The 19,797-nt window shown below is 45.1% G+C and overlaps 1 protein-coding gene across 13 annotated transcripts in view; it reads left to right on the top strand.

The window, feature by feature from the left end:
- LOC121548866 (protein enabled homolog) overlaps positions 1-19,797 on the top strand; it is a 140,632-nt gene that overhangs the window by 107,611 nt on the left and 13,224 nt on the right. For 8 of the 13 annotated variants that reach the window (XM_045210151.1, XM_045210148.1, XM_045210150.1 and 5 more), the window contains 2 exons: positions 12,144-12,520; positions 18,734-19,480. In XM_045210151.1, the coding sequence (XP_045066086.1) occupies positions 12,144-12,520; positions 18,734-19,480 (1,124 nt within the window). The remainder of the gene's footprint in view (positions 1-12,143; positions 12,521-18,733; positions 19,481-19,797) is intronic. The other 5 variants (XM_045210156.1, XM_045210157.1, XM_045210160.1 and 2 more) reach the window with 2 other exon arrangements.

Here is a 19,797-nt window from a genome sequence, read left to right as displayed (position 1 = left end):
AAATGAGCCCTGGTTGTTTGTATATCCATCTCTTAAATCCATTCCATGCTCTGTCATGCATTGCTATGTCTACTCTGACTATTTCGCAGTGTCATTTTTTTTTACCACACAATAAATAAATACTTCGATTACTCTCCTCGGTCAGAATGTCGCTGGTCGTGGTTTCCAGAGGATTACACAGGCAAAGATGTGGATCTTTGTATTTTTCTCCTTACCCCAAATCTCTCTCCCAATCCTAAATCCCAGGCCTTCAGAAGACACGACAGACACCACAGCCATGGGAAGACTGTTAGACGCCTCTTTAAATGTCCCTGAGATTCCCAGTATTAACCTACCGTTAGATTAAAAAGACATGAGGTGGCATAATGGGGTTTATAAATAGCTGGTGTGAAGCTATAGCAGGTTGGCTGTAGCGCTGCGGCTGCTGAGACAAAGGCAGATATCATAGACAGGTGTGTGCCTTTCCAAATCATGTCCAATCAATAAAATGTACTACAGGTGGACTCCAATCACGTTGTAGAAACATCTCAAGGATGATCAATGGAAACAGGATGCAACCTGAGCTCAATTTCGAGTCTCATAGCAAAGGGTCTGAATATTTCAGTTTTTTATATTTAATACATTTGCAAAAATGTCTACAAATCTGTTTTCGCTTTGTCATCATAGCGAAATCTGATTTAGAATAGGGCTGTAACGTAACAAAATGTGGAAAAAGTACTTTTCGAACGCACTGTAAATATTTTGTCTTGCCCATTCACCCTATGAATGGCACACACAATCCATGTCTCAGTTGTCTCAAGGCTTAAAAATCCTTCTTTAACCTGTCTCCTCCCCTTCAGCTACACTGATTTAAAGTGGATTTAACAAGTGACATCACTAAGGGATCATAGCTTTCACCTGGATTCACCTGGTCAGTCTATATTCCTAATGTTTTGTACACTCAGTGTATGTCCAACACACACACAGGGCTCCTATTGGACAAAAACGAATTCCCCTCCTTGGCTTTGACTAGTGTTCTGATCTGGTCTTCATCAATTGGCTAGGGGGACATGTGGTAGGGTCTGTGAGCTGTAGAGTTGGACTGAGTCCTTTATAGAGTAGCTCCATATGGACTACCTGGGCATCAGTCCACACAGACAAATCTGTTCAGGCCTCTGAGCCAATGAGGAAAGCCGCTCTGACTAACTGGACGGTGGGCTTTCCAGCCTTTGATTCTGCAGCTTTGCTTTCCTTGGCTGTCGGAATCAAGGATAACAGCATCACACTGTTGCTACACCCAAAAGCTTGGACTGATTGCAATTTGTTCTCAAGACCACTCCAAAGATGCTTACTCTTCAATGCAGAATTTTCTATATTTTTAATAAGGATGTTGCCTAACATCTGCTCCTGCCCAAACCTTGGTTCTAATTTAGTCTTTATTTATATTCTGCCCTCGTCCTGAGGCATTCATACTGTAAAGTCCTCCTCCCCCGCACAGTTCTGACTGGTTTCCTACTGTCTAAATAAGTCATTTGTCAAACACATTCAAGTGATTCTTTTTTTCTTTGTAAAATAGAGCCCTTTTTTTTTTTGAGTCCGTAGTAGTAAGTTGTTCGGATTCAGGCCCCCCTTAGCAACCGTTTCCCAGGCAACGCATGTCAGGAACTGAGACGCCAGTAAATGGATCAGCAAGGTTTTTCACATCTTTGAAGCCTTCATTTCCTTAAGTGGGAGAGAGGCAAAGTCAGAGACAAATCCGGCCTTTTTCCACTCAGTGTGTATGTTGGTCTCCTGTGAGAAAGTGAGGGAAAGTCTGTGTTTGTGTGTTGACATGCGGTGAGGCATCCTTTGATCATTTCTCATCTGGTTCCATTCTTCTATTCAATAGGACCTGCAGGGAGCTGCCTTCCTCTCTCAGCAAGACAGAGATGTATTATTAATTCTCCAGCTTGGCTCACCATGATGATACATTGTATTGTTAAACAGTATGAGAGTTATAGTTGTCATATCCCAAAAAGCTTCTATATTGGAATGTAAAGAACTTGGTCATTCAGCTAATGGGGACAGTATACACTTACTCAACTGACATCCCTAAATAGTTGTCTTTATGATCCCTCATCTGAGAAGGATGATGCCTTTACTGCTTCAGAATATCCATGTTCATCTCAAGGAGAACATTACTCCAACATGACGTCCCTCCCTTGAAAGTTACACGGGATGTAAACAAATCGCTGTCACCTTGACGAATGGCAGGCAGTCCGCCCGTCCCAGCTTCTCTGTCTTAACTCCCCTCCCCTCATGCTCCCCCTCTCCTTCCCTCTCTCAACACCATCTCTCCTGACAGACAGGGAGGCCTGGGGCTTATTATAATGTTTTTACAATTTTTTTAAATTACATTTTCACAATTATTCCCGCACAGGGACATACTATACAGTTGAACAGTAATTCATCCAACAGGATTTTTTTTTCTTACCCATCCACCCAGTTTTAACCCCTTCTCTCACCCTGGTGCTTATTTTAACTGTTCTCCATGCGTGTTGTGTAGGAATGTTATGATCTCGTATGCCAGGGAATGCAGTACGTGTCAGATAGCATTGCACATAAAAACTAAATAAAAACGCTGTAGGGAATTAGTCTGAACCATTGCTGTGGACAGATATGGAATGTCATGTCACTATAACCCAAGTTAACCAAATGTCTACATTGTAGTCCCTTTTTGGTGAAGCAAGTCTTGTTTCATATAGTGTGTAGCATTAAAATGTAACATATACTATCCCCTGGTATTAGGCTATTCCTATACAGTTTACCTCTGTTTTGTATGGTGTAACTACTCTCATATATGATGGGGTCATTGGGATTGCACGTCAATTGCATTATTCCCTACTGACCTTCTCCAACCCGGTCTGCCTTCTATTGGTGTGTGTAATAACCCCTTCCTGCTGCTCTTAACACCATCCTGCCAAATGTAACCTCTGGCATACTTATATTAGATATCACTGCTGCCCCTGGTATACATTTGAATCGTGGTGTTTAAAGAGGCTTGTGCAGTGGTCTCCAGTAGCCTGTCAGCACTCCTGTCACAGTTTGATGATCCTCTAGATGGTGGAGCTACCCCGCGCCCCTCCCAGACTGCCCCTGGGTGCTGATAGTCTACTGTATAATGTAGTGTATATCTGCTGTACTCTCTACTGTAACTATATCACTGTGGAAATCAGGGGATGTTATCCTATAGAGTAGCCCTTGGGAATGGTCCTTCGAGCCTCATACTCCACCTCTAGACCTCTAGTGGCCCAGCGCCTAATGAATAGTAGGACACTCCTGCTCTTTAATTAACTCAGTGAGGGAGAGGGAGGAGAGGAGGGAGGTGAGGGAGGGAGGGATGGAGGTAAGAGAGGGGAGAGGGAGATGAGGACTAAACTGGGAGAGTAGTGTTCTGCTCCTGTCCTCTGCGCTCAATACTCCCTCTCTTACTGTAATGAGGCTCTCATTATGAAGTGCTCCAGGAGCGAGGAGTTGGGCCTTCCTCTGGGAGCCTGCTGGGTACAGCTACGGTTCGGTAACAGTGCAGTGTGATATGGGGACACCTTGTAGAGTGAGACTGGTGAATATGGAGAATGGGGTCAGTGGTACTGGGGTAGGCCTGGGGGAAGCCTTGCTGAGGCGACAGCTAGTGAAAGCCTTCTCAGCCTCCTCCACACTGGTCCTGGGAGAGAGAGGATCTCCACCAGCTAAATCGGACTTTCTCTCAGCCCTTCCTCTGGCTAATCCAGCCTACGGCCCGTAATACTGTCCCTGTAATACTAGCTAAAGCTTTACAGTCTTAAGTAACATTCAAATTATTCTCATGTGGTTCTTAAACTATGTACAGTATGTTAATGATGGATTATGTCACTGGTGATATTAGTCAATGGTCATCATTTCAGTCAATGTAAGGCATTTCAAGGCTTTTTAGAGCTTCATCAAGAAAAGAAGAGAGATTTGCCCTCCATTAAATCCCCTGCCTCAGCTCACTGAAGTCCATTAAGTCATTCTGGGTCGATAACATTGATTGATTGATCCTGCTATTCCCCGAGTTGGCACATTGAGGGTTTATTGATGTCCAGTTTCCACTCTGACTGGTCTCACTGCTTCTCTCAGCACATAGTGTAGAGTAGATTCAGGTACAGATGAGTCCTATTCTACTGGGTTTCGCTGGGTGGAAAATATGCTGCATGAGTAGCTCGGGCGGGGGCAGGGTGGACACACACAGTGCACTTATGGGAAAAGGTAAAGGAAGTGCTGTTTTTCATAAACAGGTGTATCGTAGCTCGTTTACACCCCAGGTGAACTGACATCATTCTCCTCCAGGCCTATTTGGGACATGGAAACGATTTGGTTCCCATCATGTTCCTCTCTAAAGGGCGTGTGGAGACTTGATGTTGCCTCACCAGGGGATGCAGAGCCAGGGATGTAGGAGGGGTTCAATGACAAGTTAGCTGGTGACAGGTGGGATAGAGTATTCAGGGTATGTACCTTGAGGGGGGGTGTCTGGCTGTGACATCATCATTGAGGAACAAGTGTTTGTAGCTAGGTCCTGGCCAGATGGAGAGAGGGGGAGATGTGACGTCACACCAGACAGCGTTTGACACTGAGGACTGACGTTGAGCTGATGATTCAACTGGAACTGGGTTTGGTTTACAGTGAGAAGAGGGAAGGATTGTCTGAGGGAAAAGGGCATGCGTACCGTTCCTATACAAATAAAGCACCACAGATTAATTTGTCATGCCAGTGGCGTTCCTTCCTTGACATTTGGTCAAGACTTTAAGGGTATCAGGCTGGCACATACACAGTGTACAAAACACCTGCTCTATTTTTAAGACAATTGAGACATTGATTGTGTATATGTGCCATTCAGAGAGTGAATGGGCAAGACAAAAGATTTAAGTGCCTTTGAACAGAGTATGGTAGTAGGTGCCAAGCGCACCGGTTTGAGTGTGTCAAGAACTGCAACGCTGCTGGGTGTTTCACACTCAACAGTTTCCTGTGTGTATCAAGAATGGTCCACTACCCAAAGGGAATCCAGCTAACTTGACACAACTGTGGGAAGCATTGGAGTAAACATGGGCCAGCATCCCTGTGGAACGCTTTCGACACCTTGTAGAGTCCAACCTTGTTGAGGCTGTTCTGAGGGCAAAAGGGGGTTTAACTCAATAGTAGGAAGGTGTTCCTAATGTTTTGTACACTCAGTGTATGATCCATTACACACACTCCCTGATATCTGCGTCATCCCGTCTGTCCTCTCCACACCTCAACACTGAGGTGTAGCAGTCTGTCTGTACAGGAGATGGATAGGGTTCTGCAGTGTCATTATGACGGTCTGGGTAATGTTGGACAGAGGCCTGGCTGAGGCAGATGAACCCCCACAGAATGGCCAGGTACATCAGTAACCGCCTCCATGGCAGAGAGATGGGGAGAGAGAACAGTCTGTGAAATGGCTTGGAGCCAGACTCGACTACAACACGGTTGGCTACAATAGGCTATGCCAGGAGGCAGCCTGCCTCACCTTTTATTAGAGAATGCTGCCCTCTAGTGGTGAGAGTGAGCTCCAAAAGTATTGAGAAAGTGACGATGAGGTTAAATTGCAGACTGTCAGCTTTAATTTGAGGGTATTGCCATATCGGGTGAACCATTTAGAAATAACAACACTTTTTGTACATAGTCCCCCCATTTTAGGGAACCAAAAGTATTGGGACAAATTCACGTATGTATTAAAGTAGTAAAACGTTTTTGGTCTCATATTCCTAGCATGCAATGATTACATCAAGCTTGTGACTGAATGAATTAATACATTTTTAAAAAATTGTCAAATCGCCAGTTGGCAACCCATCCCATATGGGATTAATTGACACATAAACAAACATTACAATAATTCAGTGATAATTATTCTTCCGGTGTTCCCTGCAGTGCGCATCGCATAAAGAGTGAAAAAATTTAAGTTACAAATCTATACATAATAGTAAATAAGGTTATCCAAACAATAATTATATCCCTAGGGCAGTAAAAAATATACATACATACATACAGTTGAAGTCGGAGGTTTACATACACTTAGGTTGGAGTCATTAAAACTAGTTTTTCAATCACTCCACAAATGTCTTGTTAACAAACTATAGTTTTGGCAAGTCGGTTAGGACATCTACTCTGTGCATGACACAAGTAATTTTTACAGCAATTGTTTACAGACAGATTATTTCACTTAGAATTCACTGTATCACAATTCCAGTGGGTCAGAAAACAGTTTGGAAAATTCCAGAAAATGATGTCATGGCTTTAGAAGCTTCTGATAGGCTAATTGACATCATTTGAGTCAATTGGAGGTGTACCTGTGGATGTATTTCAAGGCCTACCTTCAAACTCACTGCCTCTTTGCTTGACATCATGGGAAAATCCAAATAAATCAGCCAAGACCTCAGAAAGAAAATTAATGGTTCATCCTTGGGAGCAATTTCCAAACGCCTGAAGGTACTACGTTCATCTGTACAAACAATAGTACACAAGTATAAACACCATGGGACCATGCAGCCTTCATACCGCTCAGGAAGGAGACGCGTTCTGTCTCCTAGAGATGAACGTGCTTTGGTGCGAAAAGTGCAAATCAATCCCAGAACAACAGCAAAGGACCTTGTGAAGATGCTGGAGGAAACGGGTACAAAAGTATCTATATCCACAGTAAAACGAGTCCTATATCAACATAATCTGAAAGGCCGCTCAGCAAGGAAGAAGCCACTGCTCCAAAACCTCCATAAAAAAGCCAGACTACGGTTTGCAACTGCACATGGGGACAAAGATCGTACTTTTTGGAGAAATGTCCTCTGGTCTGATGAAACAAAAATAGAACTGTTTGGCCATAATGACCATCATTATGTTTGGAGGAAAAAGGGGGTGGCTTGCAAGCCGAAGAACACCATCCCAACCGTGAAGCACGGGGGTGGCAGCATCATGCTGTGGGGCTGCTTTGCTGCAGGAGGGACTGGTGCACTTCACAAAATAGATGGCATCATGAGGAAGGAAAATGATGTGGATATATTGTAGCAACATCTCAAGACATCAGTCAGGAAGTTAAAGCTTGGTCGCAAATGGGTCTTCAAAATGGACAATGACCCCAAGCATACTTCCAAAGTTGTGGCAAAGTGGCTTAAGGACAACAAAGTCTCAAGGTATTGGAGTGGCCATCACAAAACCCTGACCTCAATCCTATAGAAAATGTGTGGGCAGAACTGAAAAACTGTGTGCGAGCAAGGAGGCCTACAAACCTGACTCAGTTACACCAGCTCTGTCAGGAGGAATGGGCCAAAATTCACCCAACTTATTGTGGGAAGCTTGTGGAAGGCTACCCGAAACATTTGACCCAAGTTAAACAATTTAAAGGCAATGCTACCAAATACTAATTGAGAACTGGGAAATAAAAGCTGAAATAAATCATTCTCTCTACTATTATTCTGACATTTCACATTCTTAAAATAAAGTGGTGATCCTAATTGACATAAGACAGGGAATTTTTACTAGGATTAAATGTCAGGAATTGTGAAAAACTGAGTTTAAATGTATTTGGCTAAGGTGTATGTAAACTTCCGACTTCAACTGTACATATATAGTACCAGTCAAAAGTTTGGACATACCTACTCATTCAAAGGTTTTTCTTTATTTCTCTTTGCTTATTTGAGCTGTTCTTGCCGTAATATGGACTTGGTCTTTTACCATAACTGATTGGCTTAAACGCATTAAGAAGGAAAGACATACCACAAATTAACCTTTAACAAGGCACACCTGTTAATTGAAATGCATTCCAGGTGACTACCTCATGAAGCTGGTTGAGAGAATGCCAAGAGTGTGCAAAGCTGTCATCAAGGCAAAGGGTGGCTACTTTGAAGAATCTGAAATATAAAATATATTTTGATTTGTTCAACACTTTTTTGGTTACTACATGATTCCATATGTGTTATTTCATAGTTTTGATGTCTTCACTATTATTCTACAATGTAGAAAATAGTCAAAATAAAGAAAACCCTTGAATGAGTAGGTGTGTCCAAACTTTTGACTGGTACTGTACATGCATACATACATAACATACAACACAACACTAAATACAGAAAAATGAAACAGAAGGCATTTGAAGCCAGTCTGGCACAAAGAGAAGATTCATGTGGGAGACAAGCCTATACACAATCTATATACACATGTGCCATTTACCACATAGAAGTAAATATTTTTTAAATGTAATAATAGATAGCCCTTTTTCTTTTATTCCAGGCTTTACGTAAATATTCCGCAAACGGAAATACACAATGGACAAAAAAACATTTTGGTTTCTCTTCATCGCTCAGCCACATAATGCCAGGGTATATCTGGTGTGCTTTCTGGAATAAGAGCAAGCGTATATCTTGGTAGAAATGGCAAAAGAGGATCAAATGAGTTTCATTCTCTAATTCTTTGAGGTCACAATAGTTACATAGTCTTTCCTCTTCCATTTCACCACAATACCGACCTGTTTCAATACGCAGAGGCAATATCCCTGATCTTACCTGTGCACATAGCGACTCTACAAACTTGTTGGATGCATTTGCTGGTTGTTTTGGTTGTGTTTCAGATTATTTTGTGCCCAGTAGAAATAAATGGTAAATAATGTATTGTGTCATTTTGGAGTCACTTTTATTGTAAATAAGAATATAATATGTTTCTAAACACTTCTACATTGATGTGGATAGTCCTGAGTGAATCGTGAATAATAATGATGAGTGAGTTTGACGCAAGTTAGACACAAATATCATACGCCCCAAGACATGCTAACCTCTCACCATTACAATAACAGAGGGAGGTTAGCATTTTTTGGGGGGGTGTATGATATTGATGGATCTAACATTCTCACTCATCATTATTCACGATTCATTCAGGATTATCTGTAATCATGGTAGCATCCACATTAATGTAGATGTGTTTAGAAACATTTCAATTTTTATTTACAATAAAAGTGACTCAAAATACACTTACCATTCATTTCTATTGGGCACAAAATAATCAGAAACTCAACCAAAACACACAGCAAATGCATCCAACAAGTTTGTAGTCACAAGCTTGATGTAGTCATTGTGTGCTAGGAATATGGGTCCAAATAATACACTTTTGACTACTTTAACACACATACAGTGGGGAAAAAAGTATTTAGTCAGCCACCAATTGTGCAAGTTCTCCCACTTAAAAAGATAAGAGAGGCCTGTAATTTTCATCATAGGTACACGTCAACTATGACAGACAAATTGAGAAAGAAAAATCCAGAAAATCACATTGTAGGATTTTTAATGAATTTATTTGCAAATTATGGTGGAAAATAAGTATTTGGTCACCTACAAACAAGCAAGATTTCTGGCTCTCACAGACCTGTAACTTCTTCTTTAAGAGGCTCCTCTGTCCTCCACTCGTTACCTGTATTAATGGCACCTGTTTGAACTTGTTATCAGTATAAAAGACACATGTCCACAACCTCAAACAGTCACACTCCAAACTCCACTATGGCCAAGACCAAAGAGCTGTCAAAGGACACCAGAAACAAAATTGTAGACCTGCACCAGGCTGGGAAGACTGAATCTGCAATAGGTAAGCAGCTTGGTTTGAAGAAATCAACTGTGGGAGCAATTATTAGGAAATGGAAGACATACAAGACCACTGATAATCTCCCTCGATCTGGGGCTCCACGCAAGATCTCACCCCGTGGGGGTCAAAATGATCACAAGAACGGTGAGCAAAAATCCCAGAACCACACGGGGGGACCTAGTGAATGACCTGCAGAGAGCTGGGACCAAAGTAACAAAGCCTACCATCAGTAACACACTACGCCGCCAGGGACTCAAATCCTGCAGTGCCAGACGTGTCCCCCTGCTTAAGCCAGTACATGTCCAGGCCCGTCTGAAGTTTGCTAGAGTGCATTTGGATGATCCAGAAGAGGATTGGGAGAATGTCATATGGTCAGATGAAACCAAAATAGAACTTTTTGGTAAAAACTCAACTCGTCGTGTTTTGGAGGAATGCTGAGTTGCATCCAAAGAACACCATACCTACTGTGAAGCATGGGGGTGGAAACATCATGCTTTGGGGCTGTTTTTCTGCAAAGGGACCAGGACGACTGATCCATGTAAAGGAAAGAATGAATGGGGCCATGTATCGTGAGATTTTGAGTGAAAACCTCCTTCCATCAGCAAGGGCATTGAAGATTAAACGTGGCTGGGTCTTTCAGCATGACAATGAGCCCAAACACACCGCCCGGGCAACGAAGGAGTGGCTTCGTAAGAAGCATTTCAAGGTCCTGGAGTTGCCTAGCCAGTCTCCAGATCTCAACCCCATAGAAAATCTTTGGAGGGAGTTGAAAGTCCGTGTTGCCCAGCGACAGCCCCAAAACATCACTGCTCTAGAGATCTGCATGGAGGAATGGGCCAAAATAGCAGCAACAGTGTGTGAAAACCTTGTGAAGACTTACAGAAAACGTTTGACCTGTGTCATTGCCAACAAAGGGTATATAACAAAGTATTGAGAAACTTTTGTTATTGACCAAATACTTATTTTCCACCATAATTTGCAAATAAATTCATAAAAAATCCTACAATGTGATTTTCTGGAGAAAATTTTTCTCATTTTGTCTGTCATAGTTGACATGTACCTATGATGAAAATTACAGGCCTCTCTCATCTTTTTAAGTGGGAGAACTTGCACAATTGGTGGCTGACTAATTACTTTTTTTCCCCACTGTAAGTGAATTTGTCCCAATACTTTTGGTCCCCTAAAATGGGGGGACTAAGTACAAAAAGTGCTGTAATTTTTAAACAGTTCGCCTGATATGGATGACAATATCCTCCAATTATTGCTGATAGTCTGCACTTACCTCAGTCAATGTATCATTTCAAAAGTGCTGGAGTACAGAGCCAAAACAACAACAAGTGTCACTGTCCCAATACTTTTGGAGCTCACTGTTTGTACCTGCAGAAATACATTATTCTCAATCAGGAGGTCATATCAGACTTCTGCAGCAATGAACAAGCTGATATTGAATGTGTTTAGGTACAGTGTTCTTGGTAATTGTTATGCAGACAATTAAGTACAAGCTGGATACAGATGACTTTTAAAAATTATTATTATTATTTTATACAGATTCTCTCCTTATCAGTACAGAAAGAGAGGCTGTAGCCAGAAGCAGACTAGCTACATTGTTGTGTTTAACAACAGAAACGTGCAGCGCTAGCTGTGATTGCGTAACGGTTTGTCTTGCACAGTAATTACATAATGACAACAAGCTTATATAAGGATAACAAGAAGGCCTGTTCCAAGTGACAGCACTGCCTGTGGGTCGGCATGGTGCGTTAGGCCAGCTTGTAAAACAAGGTCAAAGCCTCATCGGCTCATCTTCTCCACTCCTCTATTCTTTCAACTCTATTCTTCTTCTTCTTTCTTCTTCTTCTTCTTCTTCTTCTTCTTCTTCTTCTTCTTCTTCTTCTTCTTCTTCTTCTTCTTCTTCTTCTTCTTCTTCTTCTTCTTCTTCTTCTTCTTCTTCTTCTTCTTCTTCTTCTTCTTCTTCTTCTTCTTCTTCTTCTTCTTCTTCTTCTTCTTCTTCTTCTTCTTCTTCTTCTTCTTCTTCTTCTTCTTCTTCTTCTTCTTCTTCTTCTTCTTCTTCTTCTTCTTCTTCTTCTTCTTCTTCTTCTTCTTCTTCTTCTTCTTCTTCTTCTTCTTCTTCTTCTTCTTCTTCTTCTTCTTCTTCTTCTTCTTCTTCTTCTTCTTCTCATCCTCCTTCTTCTTCTTCTTCTTCTTCTTCTTATCCTTCTTCTTCTTCTTCTCTTCTTCTTCTTCTTCTTCTTCTTCTCATCCTCCTTCTTCTTCTTCTCTTCTTCTTCTTCTTCTTCTTCTCATCCTCCTTCTTCTTCTTCTCATCCTCCTTCTTCTTCTTCTCATCCTTCTTCTTCTTCTTCTCATCCTTCTTCTTCTTCTTCTTCTTCTTCTCATCCTCCTTCTTCTTCTTCTTCTCATCCTCTTCTTCTTCTTCTTCTCATCCTCCTTCTTCTTCTTCTCATCCTTCTTCTTCTTCTCATCTCCCTTTGCTCATCTGTCCCTCTTTCCTACTCTTCTCTCCTCTCTTCCCGTGGTAGGCAGCTGCTGGAGCTGCAGCGGCTGAAGGAGGTGGAGCGTGATCGACTGGAGCGGGAGCGCCAGGAGAGGGAACGGCTGGAGCGTGAGATGCAGGAGAGGGAGCGCGAACGGGAACGCCAAGACCGGGAGCGCCAGGAGCGAGAACGGGAGCGCTCCGAGAGGGAGAGGGAGAGGGAGAGGGAGAGGGAGCGCGCTGAACGGGATCGCCTGGAGTGCGAGCGTCAGGAGAAGGAGAGAGAGCAGCTGGAGAGAGAGAGGGAGCTGATGGAGAGAGAAAAGCAGGAGAGGGAGAGGATGGAGAGCGAGACTCACCAGGAGCAGCAGTTGGACAGAGAGCAGATGGACTGGGAGAGAGGGAGACGCATCTCCAACGCCGGTGAGCAGCCAAGGCTTTTTACTTACCTCTTACACACACGTTAAACACACTCACACATACTTACACACATGCATGCACATACTTACACACATTTACACACACCAACACGCATATGCACACATCTGATGTCCAGGACAGAACAAGGTAGGACAATAAACACTGAAGTCACAGGACAGAACAAGATGACAGATTTACTGTTAACCTATAAAGCGTTACATGGGCTTGCTCCTACCTATCTTTCCGAGTTGGTCCTGCCGTACATACCAATACGTACGCTACGGTCGCAAGACGCAGGCCTCCTAATTGTCCCTAGAATTTCTAAGCAAACAGCGGGAGGCAGGGCTTTCTCCTATAGATCTCCATTTTTATGGAACAGTCTGCCTACCCATGTGAGAGACGCAGACTCGGTCTCAACCTTTAAGTCTTTACTGAAGACTTATCTCTTCAGTAGGTCATATGATTGAGTGTAGTCTGGCCCAGGAGTGTGAAGGTGAACGGAAAGGCTCTGGAGCAACGAACAGCCCTTGCTGTCTCTGCCGGGCCGGTTCCCTCTCCACTGGGGTTCTCTGCCTCTAACCCTGTTGCAGGGGCTGAGTCACTGGCTTGCTGGTGCTCTTTCATGCCGTCCCTGGGAGGGGTGCGTCACTTGAGTGGGTTGAGTTACTGACGTGATCTTCCTGTCTGGGTTGGCGCCCCCCCTTGGTTTGTGCTGTGGTGGAGACCTCTGTGGGCTATACTCGGCCTTGTCTCAGGATTGTAAGTTGGTGGTTGAGGATATCCCTCTAGTGGTGCGGGGGCTGTGCTTTGGCAGAGTGGGTGGGGTTATATCCTTCCTGTTTGGCCCTGTCCGGGGTTTCTTCGGATGGGGCCACAGTGTCTCCGGACCGCTCCTGTCTCAGCCTCCAGTATTTATGCTGCAGTAGTTTATGTGTCGGGGGCTGGGGTTAGTTGGTTATACCTGGAGTACTTCTCCTGTCTTATCTAGTGTCCTGTGTGAATTTAAGTATGCTCTCTCTAATTCTCTCGTTCTCTCTTTCTCTCTGAGAACCTGAGCCCTAGGACCATACGTCAGGACTACCGGGCATGATGACACCTTGCTGTCCCCAGTCCGCCTGGCCTTGCTGCTATTCCAGTTTCAACTGTTCTGCCTGCGGTTACGAAACCCCTACCTGTCCCAGACCTGTTGTTTTCAACTCTTAATGATCGGCTATGAAAAGCCAACTGAGAGACCTGAGCCCTAGGACCATACGTCGGGACTACCGGCCGTGGTGACTCCTTGCTGTCCCCAGTCCGCCTGGCCTTGCTGCTATTCCAGTTTCAACTGTTCTGCCTGCGGTTATGAAACCCCTACCTGTCCCAGACCTGCTGTTTTCAACTCTTAATGATCGGCTATGAAAAGCCAACTGAGATTTATTCCTGATTATTATTTGACCATGCTTGTCACTTATGAACATTTTTGAACATCTTGGCATGGTTCTGTTATAATCTTCACCCGGCACAGCCAGAAGAGGACTGGCCACCCCTCATAGCCTGGTTCCTCTCTAGGTTTCTTCCTAGGTTTTCGCCTTTCTAGGGAGTTTTTCCTAGCCACCGTGCTTTTACACCTGCATTACTAGCTGTTTGGGGTTTTAGGCTGGGTTTCTGTACAGCACTTCGAGATATTAGCTGATGTAAGAAGGGCTATATAAAATAAAATTGATTGAAATTGATTGATTGATTGACAGATCAGAATAGTCACCAACAGGTGAGTGGGTTTAGCTCTCACTTCATTTAGCAGTAGTACTTCCAAAGAGCCGTCTTGGATGTCAAATCCCAGCGTGGCATTTAGCTGGAGTCTGAAGCGGATGCTGACTATACTCAGCCATCCCTGGCCTTTCGTTACTTAGTGTGACTTATAGCCAGGCTCCTCTCCCATCTCTCTCTGCCCATCTGCCTATGTGTTGGATGGGCATGGGGAACAGCTTGAGTGGCGCTAGGGCATGGGGGGAGTGTTTGTGTGTTTAGGCGCTTCTCTCAGCGAGCAGGCAAGCACACACACTCTCCCCCCTCTCCTCCTACTCCTGTTTGACCAGGGATGGCTATGGCTTTGTCTATGTGTTGGTGGATGGTAGGGTACCCCAGCCAGCCTGCCCAGCAAAGCATAGGCAGGTGAGGGACTCTGGTTCTGGGGGTTGGTTGGGGGAGGAGCAAGAATGGGAGATGGGCATTGCTGCTACAGATTAAGCCAGTGGGGGAGCCAGTGTTGGCATGGTTCAGTGCCACACTCATCACATTAGCTGGGCTAGATTCTCCATGTTAGTCAGAGGCTAAAATTAAACCAAGGCTAACATGCTGCCTGCCTGCCCAGGGGGAGGGGCCATCACATTAACTTTACCATGAACATGTCAAAGGCATTATGGTATAGAGTAGACTATTTTTCCTAGGGCATTTTGTACAATACATTTATAACGACACAATTTCCACAGTACACGACAAGACAAACACAATAATTAATGTTGCACTGCATGTTAACATTTGGGGTGCTTTTGGGTTTGAAGTGTGAGAATGCACTTTTCATATGCTTCTAGTTGTCTTTCCTGCAGGAAAAACATACATGTGCGCTGTTGGCCTACTGTACATAGCCTTGCAAAAGCTTTTGGTTGGATTTCCAATTCCATTCATAGTATGTTTAGTATCCCATTAGATGTAGTCAGTGTCTATGGAGGTCATGCTGTGTGTAAATAACCATGCTCAACCTCTAACTGAACACTTAAACCAACCCAGTGTTGTAGAGGAGAGGTCTGCTAATAGGGCATCCACGGATCCCGTCTGATATGAGCTTCTTGATGTATCCGTATCTCTGTAGAGTCTGTCTCATATTACCTATAGCCCTTATCACATTAGAAACAACAAGGAGTTCCTTGTGTGAATAGAGAATCTCATCCTCCTTAATCTAGCCATTGCTAACGGTCCTCTGATGGAAATCCCGGATAACACAGTGGTGGTTCTAGGCCCGCCCCGCACTCCACTGGTCTCTCTCTTCTTTAGGCCACTCTAGTTAGTCTGTATGGAGGAGATGGAGGAGTGGATGTCCATTTTGGGGTTAGTGAGAGGTGTGTGTGTCTTTATGGGTTACTACTCTGGGATCACAGAGCAAAGCTGGGGCCTGCCTGTAGCCACTAACCACCCAGAGACGGGCAGGAAGAGGGGAACGAGAGGGAGGAGAAATGAGAAGAGGGAGAAAGGCAGAGACGGGGGGAGGGGGAGAGGGAAAAATTGGGACAATTTAGTCTTCTGGCTGGAGGAACAGAAGGAGGAGAGGTGAGAGAGAGAGAGAGAGAGTGGGAGAATCATACATGAGCAATGTTTCCAGTTAGTGGAGATGCATCAGAAACACAATGAGCATTCAGAACAACCCAACAACAGCCAATTAAAGGACATGGTCTGTAAGAAAGTAATGTTACATAGAGGGAAGTGGTTAGGAAGGTAGGGCAAGAATGTTGGTGCATGTCATGTGTCTGTGATGTGGGTATGTCATGTGTGTGTACCGGCGTACCTGAGTATATGTGAACGAGTGTGTCTATATGCTATAGTATGTGGAGGTGTGCCTAGCGTAGCTCTCAGCGGGGAGCCCAGGCTTCCCATCAGGCGGAGGAGTGTGTGTGTGTGTGTGTGTGTGTGTGCAGCCTGCCACTGAGGGTCAGTGGAGCAGAATGAGGCCGGCACAAAGGATTAGTAAATATATGGCAGGAGTGGCCTCAGCGCAAGGCTAACTCTAGGGCTATGCTGGCTGGGGCCACACAACAAAACAGAGCATTGATAATTCTGAGCATGCAGTCAAGCTCTGGCAACGTGACCATCCAGCAATTCTACCCCCACCTCGCCTCACTAGTTATGTACATGAGAGATGAGGGGATAATACTGATGGGGGTATTGACTAAAAAGCACCATGAGAAACAAACTTTATTATGGGATTTTTTTCTGTGTGGTTCAGTAAGACTTTATGCAAACTCCTTGTCATTTCAAATAGTTTCTTTAGTAGAGGTTTCTGTCTTAAAATATATATATATATATATATATATATATAATTTTTTTTTTGGGGGGGGGGTCATTTAGCAGACGCTCTTTTCCGCAGCCACTTACAGGAGCAATTAGGATTAAGTGCCTTGCTCAAGGGCACATCGACAGATTTTTCACCTAGTCGGCTCTGGGATTCAAACCAGCGACCTTTCAGTTACTGGCCCAAAGCTCTTAACCGCTAGGCTACCTATCATTCTGATAGAAAGTTCGGTAATCGTGACTTGCAAGTGAGTGGTGATTGAAACTGTGTAGTCACCCAAATATTGAAGCATTTTGTTATCTTGGGATACGTTTCTACCCGAGTCTGTGCATCTGTCAGTTACAGTCAGTCATGGCATAATTTGCTTAATTTACAGTCGTGGACAAAAGTTTTGAGAATGACACAAATATTACTTTTCACAAAGTCTGCTGCCTCAGGTTTTTATGATGCCAATTTGCATATACTCCAGAATGTTATGAAGAGTGATCAGATGAATTGCAATTAATTACAAAGTCCCTATTTGCCATGAAAATGAACTTAATCCCCCAAAAAACATTTCCACTGCATTTCAGCCTTGCCACAAAAGGACCAGCTGACATCATGTCAGTGATTCTCTCGTTAACACAGTGTTGACGAGGACAAGGCTGGAGATCAGTCTGTCATGCTGATTGAGTTAGAATAACAGACTGGAAGCTTTAAAAGGAGGGTGGTGCTTGAAATCATTGTTCTTCCTCTGTTAACCATGGTTACCTGCAAGGAAACACGTGCCGTCATCATTGCTTTGCACAAAAAGGGCTTCACAGGCAAGGATATTGCTGCTAGTAAGATTGCACCTATATCAACCATTTATTGGATTGTCAAGAACTTCAAGGAGAGAGGGTCAATTGTTGTGAAGAAGGCTTCAGGGCGCCCAAGAAAGTCCAGCAAGCGCCAGGACCGTCTCCTAAAGTTGATTCAGCTGCGGAATCGGGGCACCACCAGTGCAGAGCTTGCTCAGGAATGGCAGCAGGCAGGTGTGAGTGCATCTGCACGCACAGTGAGGCGAATACTTTTGGAAGATGGCTTGGTGTCAAGAAGGGCAGCGAGGAAGCCACTTCTCTCCAGGAAAAACATCAGGGACAGACTGATATTCTGCAAAAGGTACAGGGATTGGACTGCTGAGGACTGGGGTAAATCATTTTCTCTGATGAATCCCCTTTCCGATTGTTTGGGGCATCCGGAAAAAAGCTTGTCCGGAGAAGACAAGGTGAGTGCTACCATCAGTCCTGTGTCATGCCAACATTAAAGCATCCTGAGACCATTCATGTGTGGGGTTGCTTCTCAGCCAAGGGAGTGGGCTCACTCACAATTTTGCCTAAGAACACAGCCATGAATAAAGAATGGTACCAACACATCCTCCGAGAGCAACTTCTCCCAACCATCCAAGAACAGTTTGGTGATGAACAATGCCTTTTCCAGCATGATGGAGCACCTTGCCATAAGGCAAAAGTGATAACTAAGTGGCTCGGGGAACAAAACATCGAAATGTTGGGTCCATGGCCAGGAAACTCCCCAGACCTTAATCCCATTGAGAACTTGTGGTCGATCCTCAATAGGCGGGTGGACAAACAAAAACCCACAAATTCTGACAATCTCCAAGCATTGATTATGCAAGAATGGGCTGCCATCAGTCAGGATGTGGCCCAGAAGTTAATTGACAGCATGCCAGGGCGGATTGCAGAGGTCTTGAAAAAGAAGGGTCAACACTGCAAATATTGAGTCTTTGCATAAACTTTTTGTCAAAAAGTAATTGTCAATAAAAGCCTTTGACACTTATGGAATGACTAGATCAGGCTACGTCCACCGAGGGGCTCAAGCCAAGTGCTCCCTCCTGAAAGAACGACGGTCCATGGTTTTCTACTGCTTCTCTATCCATGTGAACACATAATGACACATTGTTTATAGAGTCTGCCTCTGGTTTGGTCTAACCTTGTGTGCTAATAGTAGCATCCTTTCTGTCAGAGAAAGAACCAAAAAAGATTTAGGTCTGCCAGTTACCTGCTTCATTTGCCCCTTCTCTCTTCTTTCTGTTTCCCCCTTTCTCTCTCTCCTCTTCTGTGTTCTTTCCCTCTTGTGTGGCTGCACGGTGGCTGCTTCTCCCCTCCTGTCCTGTCCTGTCCATCTGATGTGTGTAGCATTTGAAAGTACCCTCTACACCCCTCCGCCTCCAGAGTACTCCTCCAAGACCTCCTCTACGTCTGTGTCTCCTACCACCCCCAACTACCCTCCGCCCACCACGTCACCCTCCTCTGCAACACCCCCCACCCCGCCTCTACGACACTCTGCCTCCCGATTCGCCACCTCTCTAGGCTCCGCCTTCCACCCGGTCCTGCCCCACTACGCCACAGTCCCCAGGCGACAGCCTGTCCCACCCACGCCCCCCGCCCCAGCCCCGGCAACCCCCACCAAGTCAGTGGTGTGGTCAGCAACCAACTTCAGCCCCCTGCCTCCCTCACCCCCCGTCATGATCAGCAGCCCGCCGGGCAAGGCCACCGGCCCTCGCCCCGTCATCGCCATCCCGGCCCCCAGCCCCCTGTCACAGAAACACCCCTCTCCCTCCCCCAATGGGCCCCCCATGTTCCCTGCTCCTTCACCTGTCACCATCGGTAACAGCAGCAACCCCACCCCGCCTCCCCCTCCCACCCCGCCTCCCCCTCCACCGCTGCCCCCTCTCTCCCTGTCGTCATCCTGCCAGCAGTCGCCCGTCGTCTCCCACATCGCTCCCCTTGTGTCCTCTCCCTCATCCCAGCCTGCTATTGTCCCTTCTCCTTCCACAGCTCCCCCTGCATCTACTGACCTCTCTGTAAACCTCTCTGTGCTGGGAGACTCCTGCTCCGCGGCTCCAGAGGCCTCTCAGCCTGCAGACCCTCTGGCCCAGCAGGGTAAGGCCTCACCTCTCAGCCTCTCTCTCTACCTCCACCTCTACCTCCACTCACCCACTAATGGGGTGCCAGGGAGCAGGGGGTCTGCCCTAACCAACTGGGCCCAACTCTGGGTGCCAATGCTGGCTGCAGCTATGACTAGCATGGCTAATGTGGCTGTGGCTGGGTTCTGTGTGGCTGCTGAGAATGGTCTGTACGTGCTTGTCAATCTATGTTGGTCAGGTGTGTCTGTCTGGCTCACCTTGGTCAGCATGCTCATACCATGCATGTCAATGCTGTTGCTCATGGTCTTGAGTTGTCTGGTGATCTCTCGTGGG

Source organism: Coregonus clupeaformis, chromosome 33, assembly GCF_020615455.1.
Source record: "Coregonus clupeaformis isolate EN_2021a chromosome 33, ASM2061545v1, whole genome shotgun sequence".
NCBI lineage: Eukaryota > Metazoa > Chordata > Actinopteri > Salmoniformes > Salmonidae > Coregonus > Coregonus clupeaformis.
This window is presented reverse-complemented; position numbering and strand designations above follow the sequence as displayed.